This window comes from Limulus polyphemus, unplaced genomic scaffold (assembly GCF_000517525.1).
Source record: "Limulus polyphemus unplaced genomic scaffold, Limulus_polyphemus-2.1.2 Scaffold3236, whole genome shotgun sequence".
NCBI lineage: Eukaryota > Metazoa > Arthropoda > Merostomata > Xiphosura > Limulidae > Limulus > Limulus polyphemus.
Genome location: NW_013668846.1, coordinates 33,464 through 44,417, shown reverse-complemented (window position 1 = coordinate 44,417; position 10,954 = coordinate 33,464). Strand labels below are relative to the sequence as shown.

The 10,954-nt window shown below is 37.1% G+C and overlaps 1 protein-coding gene across 1 annotated transcript in view; it reads right to left on the bottom strand.

Moving 5' to 3' along the window:
- LOC106468958 (small conductance calcium-activated potassium channel protein-like) overlaps window positions 1–10,954 on the bottom strand; it is a 56,247-nt gene that overhangs the window by 18,237 nt on the left and 27,056 nt on the right. The window contains exon 3 of the mRNA XM_022397358.1: window positions 525–660. Within this exon, the coding sequence (XP_022253066.1) occupies window positions 525–660 (136 nt within the window). The remainder of the gene's footprint in view (window positions 1–524; window positions 661–10,954) is intronic.

The window sequence follows — 10,954 nt, the reverse complement described above, 5'->3', positions numbered from 1 at the left end:
ACCTTCGGTGTATATGACGCAAGCAGATTTTGACATCAAATTTTGGGGTAAAAAGCGCGTCTTATACACCGAAAAATACGGTAGTTAAAACCCCACAGGCGACAAAGATATCAAAATTAAATAAGAGGGTGAAAAATCGCCAATTATTTTTTTTATGTTTTTATTTAAAGAAGGATGACGTTTCGACCTAGCGTTGTTCGTCAGATCGTACAGTTTAGATATTTAATTTTGACATGATTTACTAATACTAAGAGTCATTTCGATTTAATGAATTCATAGATACATTAATCTATAAATCTTCTACACTTGAATGTGTTTTTAAGTGTGTTTTTTTTTTTCACCGAGGCCGTTTCGGAAGATTTAAAGATGCACAACCTGCTATAAATTGTTTTTGGCGATTTTAACATAATAATATCTAGCAATGAATATTTATTTTAAACAAGAGCGCTGAATAGTAACTGCTAATGGGTTCGTTCTGTTAGCGTTTTTTTATCTTTCAATAACTCGATAAAAGTAATATTTACCATGAGACCCATGGTGACGGAAATCCCGCGGCCACAGTATGTGTTGGGAACGATGTCGCCATAGCCGACAGACAGAAATGTGATGGCGGTGAGCCACATGGTATTCAGAAGATTAGCATGGTCCTCGTCGTGATACCTGAATCATCAGCAGATATAAAACAGAAGAATAAGATATGAGAGTATCCAAGAAATACGCCTTTTGGTATTCATTCTGTACCTTTGAAATGTCATTCAGTATGTACACACGTTAAATTGTACCGAAATGAAATACACTTACAACAGTACATGGAAAAATATATTAAACGTTTCCGGGAAGACCAGATGACTTCCATGACGTCACTCAACTCCCTTTACATATCATTCATTCCATTACACCACCATTCCCAGTTTGCCCCTCAAGAAGAAAGGTCCACTTTTCGAAAGCGCTCGGGTTATAGGTTTTTTTTTTATTATTTTACACATTTTAATTATTACGTAACAATTGTTACTAAATATTCACAGCTTTTAATGATTTCGACAATTTCCTGACAGGCTTACAGTCTAGGGTGGACGATTTCCGCCTATATTGGACGGTAAAGCCTATAGGACACACTTGAGCAGAACGATTTCGCGCGACACATGCGATATTTCGCGGCGCATATCGCTCGCTGCCTGTTTATATTCTCATTGATAAAAAACGAATAAAATAATAATAACACTGTAACGGAAAAATATCTCGGCGAAATTGTTTTGGAGCAGCATGATATCATCCGACGAACGATTAATTTGTCGCTGCGATATTTTGCTGCTGTGTCTCAAACCAATTAGAAGTGGACCTTGGAATTTCAATCCCTTAAAAGACAAAATAAAAGATGTGTGACTTATCATTCCCCTGAGATATAGAGCTAATTTCTCACGTTGGCCGAGGCAAAAAATTGATTTCTCACGTGAGTTGGTATCTCTCATGGGACCTAATCGGCTGTTTCCGTTTTGTTTGCAAGGTGATTATATATTAAGTCTTACAGTTCATTGAACTATTCCTTGGGAGTAACAAAAAACAAAAGAAAACAAAACATTTTTTGAAGCGTGTTATGGTGAAGTTCAAGCTCTTTCACCAGTTTGTGATATACACCGAACTCCTTTATTTGCGAAAAGGTCTATTGGGCCTAAAATCTGCTTTTTCTATCCGAAAGCAAAAACCACGCTGTATTTCGCGCAAGGATACATAAGGGCTATCTGAAGACGTCTCTAATCTTAAAGTAATAGACTAAAGGGAAGGTAGCTAGTTAATATCATCCACCGCCAACTGTTGGACTACATCATTGAGCTACAAGCGGAGGACCATATAGAGAGGTATTAAGAGCGTCACTGGTCAATGACAGACCTGAGGTGTTAGCATATATTATAAAGCAAATTGCAATTGTCTCTATTTCCCCATTTGTCTTTATACCAAATTAACGAAGTGGTTCATTGATTTATGGACACCATGTATTACCACTGACAATCACCGGGCTTAGCATGGCCTAGTGGTTAGGGCGCTTGATTAGCAATCTGAGAGTTGAAGGTTCGAATTCCCTTCATCACACATGATCGCCTTTTCAGCCGTGAGGGCGTTATAACGTGACATTCAATCCCATTATTCGTTGGTAAAAGAGTAGCCCAAGAGTTGGCGGTGGGTGGTGCTGATTGTTGCTGACTAGCTACCTTTCTTCTAGTCTATCACTTCTAAGTTAGAGACGGCTAGCAGAGTTAGTCACCGAGTAGCTTTGCGCGAACTTCCAAACAAACCAAACAGTTACCGTGTGTATACTGACCACCCAACACTTATCTACTATTAATAGAGGCACCAGAAAAAATATTGGTCATCGGTTTAGGGCTCTTTGGGGTTCAGGTATAGCTGTCTCTAATTTTCAACTCCTGAACAAAAGGAATACAGACATTCAGCAGCATGCACCATCACATGAAAACTTTGTCGGTCTTTGACCCGAATACGGGATTGTTTGTAACTCCTATAACGCACACAGAGCTTATTAAACAGCTTCTGTTTCTTTAAGTGTCTTATAGTAAACAGATATTGAAAAATGTTTTCACATTACTTATAACTTGTGTTGAACAGGTATATAAAAATGTGGTTAAAAGTTCATTCTAGATATTGTTGTTATGATTGCAAAAACATAGTTACTGTGATCGGAGGGAACTACGAAGTATTATATTATTAACTGCACATAATCACTAAATATTACCCCATAGTGTGTATACGTTTTTAGTCATTATACAACCTCGACGTTTTACTAATGCTTTTCCTTCAAAACAATTGTAGCTGGTATCAAAAGTAGAATTTCTATTATCACACAGTTGCAAAGATTTTAGCTAAAATTAGTACTATTTTCTAGTTGCTTTAACAAGTTCACCAATTATGTCACTCTTGCATATTACAGGGTCACATGATTTTAATCCCACTCGTACGTTGGTAGTTTGTGTTTTGATCCTTTGGTTGAAAAACGCATAAAATGGAAGAGACAGAAAACAAAATCTATCACAAAATAATCGTTCAAAACGTTAACTGCGTCCAATAAGCAATAATACACAAGTTGAGAACGTTAAACTAAAAAAAAAAAAGATTTTGGAGCCTCACCACGTCGTTACAGTCCATGTCGCCACCTTTAATTATACTCTGTCTGATGATCCTGTAGTGTATGTCATTACAAAATGTTTTGTAGTAAGGTTGTCATGTCTAAAGCACACCACCCCTCCTGCATTAATGCTTTTCATAATCTTAATATAATGTACAAAGTCAACAGTTTCCAAGTGCTCATCTCAACAGTCCGATCGCACAGAAGTCCATAAATACTGTGTCTCGTGCCTTTACCGACACGTCTTCGTATGGAATAGCATGAATACCGGTTTTATTCTTTAGCTGATTGAGGTATGCGACAGTTGAGCAAATATGTCGTGGAAGCAGCTTGTGTAAACGTGACTTGTGTCGGTTTTCCTGAGGAGATCCTGTTGAGTACTGTTGCCTGGGGCACACTTGGATGGTTTTTTGCTTTTGTGTTCGTGGATCCAAACGATGCCTTATTTTGCTTACCATGGCTGTGGTACGACTTTTTGCAGATATCTTTCTGGATAGTGTTGGTACCACAAGTTTAACACATTTCTTTGTTTCCAATTCAATTAAGTACAAGGGATATCCTGTCTTGGATATTCTTAATCCACGACCCGAGTACACCTACATAACCAGAGTGTATAAATGTTTTACATACCCATGCAAAAAGGAATTACTTTTCGAGGGCATCACATCGTCCATGTACGAAACGCTAAAGAATTTCCAAATGTAATTCTGATACATGCCTTTCCACCGCAAATTTATACTACGTGTATAACTTTTGTTGCTGATTTTCAGATTCAAAATCGTATACAAAATAACGTACTCAATCCTCTGGAATTTACATTTCAAAAAATGTTTTTTTTGGGGGGGGGGAAGACAGAGAATGAGCCACAGAAAACGTCTCCTATTTCAATAATTAGAGAACCATTTCCACAAGATGAGAGAGAGAGAGGAAAATAATGAAGCATACTCATGGTTCCGTACCTTACTCAAAAGGAGAGAAGTAAAGCACGATAGGTTTCTTAAACCGTTTCGATTTCGACCGAAAATCGAAACAGTCAAGAGGCAGGGGGCTTGTTTGTTTGTTTGTAATTAAGCACAAAGCTAGACAATGGGCTATTAGTGCTCTTCTCACCACGGGTATCGAAACCCGGATTCTAGAGTTGTAAGTCCGCAGACATACCGCTGTGCCACTGGGGGCAAGCAGGGGGAGGGCAAACGAACAGTTTTGCTCTTTATGAAAAAACGGCATAATCATTATATACTCGTATACAACGAATTATATTACCCATAAGGAAAAGTGTATGCAGGTCATTATATCTGCAATGTATACACCAAGTGGCACCACTTTTGTGATTTCTGCGTTTCTTTTTTTTTAAATCCTTGATAAAAAGTTTTTTTTTCATTGGTTGGAGAATGCTGAAGCTAGCCAAACACGTATCTTCAATGAAATGTTCCAATATATTAATAATTTATGGCATATTGTTTTCCTTATATAGACATTCAGTATCTACTCATTTGTACAAAGACAATGAAAAGAAAAACAAGAACAACAACATAACATAGGTACCTCTATAAACTCACAAGGAACAGCATGCAGTGAACGTTATAGTAAAGGAACATAATGACTGACAGCTACACACATCTTGTAAAAGAGAACACATTCAGTAAATGCTTTTCGGAAGCAAGTGAACGAATACATTAACTTAATGTTCTCATTTTTCATAATTTTTGTATCACTTCCTTCTTACTATGAACTTAAATACAACGTTACTTCATGCTTCTACTCCGTTTGAAATAATGTACTATAACCATTTAGATGTACACATAATACCTTAAACATTAAGAAGGTAAAGAACCTATTTTCAATTGCCTTAATTAAAGAGAAGTACATAAACACGTGCGCGAATAACTGATAGTTTAAAGCGTTTCTCGACTGAAACGTAACGAATGTTTACTACAGTTCTGTTCACCTGTTTGTTGCTATGTTCGATAGCCCGCCAACAGCTTTTGTAATTGAATACATATCTGAATGTAAGGTGTGATTATAGTTGAAAACGCCTTACAATACACAATTAAAAACCAATTACAGCAGTATAGTATTTAAATTTAAACACTAACTAAAGGCCATATTATGTTATACCTGGCCATATAGAAAGATTAAAGAACCTTGTGGAATATTGAGCCAGTAAGTAAGTAAAAAAAAGATGAGTGCGTTATTGAATATGACGTCTGTTTGTTGAATACTCCAGGGCTATTTTGGAGTCATTGGCAAGAGGGAAGACGGCTAGTCAACACCACTCATCGACAGCTCTTAGGCTGCCGATACCAACAAGTAGTGGGATTGACCGACACTTTATTACGCCACCACGCCTAAAAGGGCGAACCCGCAGATATCGAGTCGAGTGTCTTAACCACCAGGCCAGAGTAAATACGATACATTTTAAAACAACAAATTAACTCTTGCACTTTGTATTCTATCTTTATGAACCGAGTTTAATTTTATAGTAATTTAGTTCTTTTCACCTACAGCTTCGAAAAATACACGGGATAGGTTTGTTTGTTTGAAGTTAAGCACAAAGATACACAATGGGCTATACGTACTCTGTCCACCACGGGTATCGAATCCCGGTTTCTAGTGTTGTAAGTCCGTAGACGTACCGTTGTGCCACTGGACAAGTTTGTTTGGTTGGTTTGAATTTATCTCTCTCTTCTCTTTTTTATGCTTTTATATTTTGTAAATAAATATATCAAAATAATTTCAATTCAACAAGAGTACTGTCGAGAATAACCGTTGCATTTTGAATGTGTATCTATTGTGAATCATACATTGTCTGAAAATATCTGAAACGTTGCAGTTTGTATAAGTTAAAAAATCATTTCTACTGTAAAGCCGATCACGATATTAAACAGGAGTTATTTGTCTTGGTGAAATTGGCTTAATGTAGCGGACTTAACCAGAGTTTTAGTATAGCCTGAATTTGTGACTCGGTTTTAAACAATCTACTTTGCTACCGATAGAATTGTAGAGGATTCTGACAATATGAACATATACGTATACTTGTTTTGATGATGCTTTGTCGATAAATAGTTGGATTAAGAAGTTGATAGTTCATGCTATTGCATGACTTAACGACCGATAGAACCAATTTGGAATGGACAGTTTCAGAAACAAAGCTGTTTTCGTATAGACTTTTCATCGCGTGTCTATAGCTACTAATATAGTATTACATGTATATGTCGCCATTAATACTTTGAATTACACATGTTATACACAGAAGCAGATTACATTAATTCGACGATAAAGGTGCAATATCTCAAAGTGAAGTGTGTTCCCAGTGACGTGGTTCGTAGTACTAATTCAGCTTATGTCTACATAAATGTTAGTCAAAGAAAAGTAATGCTACATTATTTCAGCGAGAAGTATCAACAGCCGAAAGTAAATGAGAAAACATTATTGTAACATGTTTCTTTTTTTTTAGAACACCTGTTACTTTTATATAGGTTCATAAAGTAGCAGAAATGGAGGAGATTATTTTAATCGTAAAATCACCGATGGAACATCCATTGTAATTTTATATACATTTTTCTAAGTTATTTATTCGCCATCTTTCTTGTGGGTCCATTCGTGACTTTCTTGGTTACAGGATCCCTAATAACAGCTGAGTCAATATTGTAATTAATCCTCCTAATTAATGTTGGAGTCCCCAATGTATTTTGCATTTTATAATGACTGATTTCACCCAATTGTGGTCAGATTTATACACCGAGTATTGTTACAGACAACAACGTAAATTTACTCAATTTGATGCAATACGTGGACTCGCTCCACTGGTAACGAACGTTATGTTTAACCATTTGAAGGCAAAAGTCTAATATACCAAAATATATGCAAATGAAACTTCTTCAGATATGGGATTTTGACAATGCTTTAAAGCGAAAACATCGCTTTTAAAGTAAAACATCCCCACATTTTTATCTATGATGTCTGTTATTTTCATCTGTTGCAAAGCACCGTTGACCTTTAGACGAATAACAATAACTACAAGGACTTCTAACAATAACAACAAAAATAAAAAGTAGCGAACGTTAAATAGTAGTTGTCCACAGACTCATTATTTTAGTTCCCCCGGTGGATCAGACATAGAACTCAAAAATCTGAGGTTCGATTCCCCCCGCTGGAAACGACAGAGCGTTCAATATAGCTCTGCGCTCAAACAAAGAAACGAACAAAAAACATTGTTTTAGTGTTTCCATTTCTGTATGATTAGAAATTTGGTTAGTAATAGTAGGTGTTAAGTTTCCATGGTAACAGAGTAAACAGAAGCATAATGCACCTTCCAGAGTATTATTACGTTAAACGCGAGGACAGTGGCGTAAACAACGAACAAAACGATCAATTGAAAGCAGCAGCCTAGTAAATATGAGGGTGTTAAGTGTTAAATTTGCTTAATGTGCAGTTACTTCATAGCTACTTTTTTCAGCGCAAAGCTATAAAATAGGCTATCTGCGCTCTGTCCACCCCATATTTTAGCATTACAAATCCTTGAAATTGCCACTGACACACCAGGAAGTTCCAAAATATGTAGTTTGAATGTATTTAAAACGGAAAAATTGTCTAGTGTAAGCCCGTACAAGTATACACAAGAAGAACAAGCGAAATTATATAAACAAAAGTAAAAAAAAAAATACTCGTATGATAATATATTGGCGTATAAATAACGAACAAGTTGGTAAGTAAACAAAATCCGAAATATAAATTTTCAAACTTTTTTACGCAAAGCTACACAAAGGGTTATTTGTACATATCCACCCTGTAGTTGGTTGTTTTAAACCAATATCACATTGGGCTATTCGCTGTGTCCAGCCCCAGATTTTAGCATTGTAAGTCCGTAAACTTATCGCTGAACCACCAGGGGACTCCTTCAATTGAAATGACAGACTAAAGGAAAGACGAGTATTCAACAATTCTCACCCCAAATAGTGGAGTTTGATTATCGCTCTTATATCGTACTCACGACCCCAAGGTTCACTCTTATATCGTACTCACGACCCCAATGTTCGGAGAGAGATTTTTCGGCAACGGGACGCTAACTTGAATCCTCGGATTCACAGTCTGAGCACGGTAACCAATAGGCCACAAAGGTAAGTTCAAGTTTAGTGAGATATCAATTTCTTCGAGAATAAGCCTACTTGTTATGTGCTTTTCTTAGGCAGTCATGTAATCACAAAGAACATGTTAAAATGCTAAAATGGTCCGCCTGTTTCAGTAACTCCCTAATGCTAAAAATGCCAGTTTGTTTCAGTAACTTCCTAATGCTACAAATTCTTATTTGTTTAATTAACATCAAGATAGTACAGATGCCCATTTGTTTCAATAACCGTCTAACAGGACAGATGCCGTTTGTTCCAATAACTTCTTATAATTCACTATAAATACATTTGTTTCAATAACTTCCTAAAGCTGCAAATGTCCTTATGTTCCAGTAAATTCCGTGTGCTACAAGTGCCCGTTTGTATCAGTAACTTTCCAAACCTTAATAAAATAGGTAAAGATCTGAAAATATTTCATTTTTACACAGTGGAACCCTTCTTAGTAATTTTGGCACAACTACTTATTCTGGTACCAGTTGCTAAATCTCGAAGTATTGTTTGTTTGTTTTGAATATAGCGCAAAGCTACACGAGGGCTATCTGCGCTAGCCGCCCCTAATTTAGCAGTGTAAGACTAGAGGGAAGGCAGCTAGTCATCACCACCCACCAGCAACTCTTGGGCTACTCCTTTACCAACGAATAGTAGGACTGACAGTCACAAATAAAGCCCCCAACGGCTGAAAGGACGAGCATGTTTGGTGGGACGGGGATTCGAACCCGCGACCCGCAGATTGCGAGTTGAGCTCCCTAACCACCTGGCCATGCCGGGCCCACTGAATAGGATAGTCCATACTTTGCAAACTAGAAAGTTCTAGGTGCATAGACGTCTATGTCAATATATTTATCTCAGAAATGTATACCGTACACTTTATATGGCCAGATCACGAGCCCAGCAGTCATGAGTTTTAACAAAGTGTCACCCACGCGGATCAGGTGGTATGTTTACAGACTTGCAACGCTAGAATCTGGAGTTCGATTCCCCACGGTGAAAAAAGTGAAGATAGTCCAATAGGTATGTGTGTGTGTAGCTTTGCGCTAAAGCAAACCAACACTTAAACGAGTTACTCTCTTTCCTTAATATGTTGCTAATCAAAGCTACTAATTGAATGAATTCTTTTCACTCTGGATTAACCTCGCACAAACAGCTCACGAGTTACTAACAGGTTGCCTTTGTTGTTTTAGCGGAATCGAACTCCGTATTTTAACATTGCAAGTTCATAAACGTACCGCTGACCTTTCTGGGGACTGCTACTAACACGAATCTCATTCGAGTTAAAGCAATAGCTTTCGAGTAGGCATGTAAAGCATTTATGGCGATTTAAGCAATTTTCTGATTTTATAGCTTTTGACATATTTTGATGATATTAGACATTCAAATGTCCATACACTAATAAAAAAATACACAAGGTTACCCAAAACATTGCGATAAACTGATTTGACTCTACTTTGGTGTGAAAATAAACTTTAAAGGTTCTTTTTATGTTGCTGGTTTGTTTGTGTTTTTTTTCCTAAGCCTTTTGATAAACTAAATCCGAGATGATATAAGAGAATCACAGTTAATAATTTTTTCCATTTCCACCATAATACGTGATCTGAAAGGCACCAACCTACTGTTTTCTATAGATACACGATAAATAAATACAAAGGCAAACACGTGTACATAAGTTTTGTGTGAAAATATTTCACACATTTTGGCGAATTTTACAAAGTCACGAGTTTTTCCAATTTAACAAATCAATTTTCCAGTACTAACTCCTTCCTGTAAAAATAAATAAGGTAATTCAATGTATTTGTTATATCATAGTTGTACGTTATCTTCATATGTAAAATTTTAAACAATTCTGTAAGATCAAATAAAGGCAAGAGAGACCTTGTTATTTCCAAAGTTAAGAGGCTACCTGAACTTAAGTATTTAATGAACATTAAGTCGGTTGGTTGATTGTTTGAAGTTAAGCACAAAGCTACACAATGGGCTATCTGTGTTCTGACCACCAGGGATATCGAAACCCGGTTTCTAGCGTTGTAAGTATGCAGACGTACCGCTGTGCCACTGGGGGGCTGAACATTAACACACAGCGGCTAAATGAAATGCACGTTAGTTTTTCAGTCCTCCTAGTTGTGAAAAGTAAAACCTGAATAAACGAACAACTTCGGTCAAAGTGTTCCTGATACTGTCCGCTACTTGTGAATTGCCTAAAATGTGTACGATGAACTTATTTAACGACTTAATTCACTCGAAAATACTAATAACTTTAGTAAAGTAAAATTTGGATACGCACAGTTAACAAACGAATATCAGGCGTGTGAAAGTAATTTTGTAGGCGAGTGAGAGTAATTTTGAAGGTGATCGCCCCCCAGTGCCACAGCGGTGTGTCTGCGGACTTACAACGCTAGAAGCCGGGTTTCAATACCCGTGGTGAGAAGAGCACAGACATCCTATTGTGTAGCTTTGTGCATAAATTCAAACAAACAAAGTAGGCGAATGAGGGTGGTTTTGTAGGCGTGTGAGAGTAATTTTGTAGGCGTGTGAGAGTAATTTTGTAGGCGTGTGAGAGTAATTTTGTAGGCGTGTGAGAGTGATTTTGTAGGCGTGTGAGAGTGATTTTGTAGGCGAGTGAGAGTAATTTTGTAGGCGTGTGAGAGTAATTTTGTAGGCGAGTGAGAGTGATTTTGTAGGCGTGTGAGAGTAA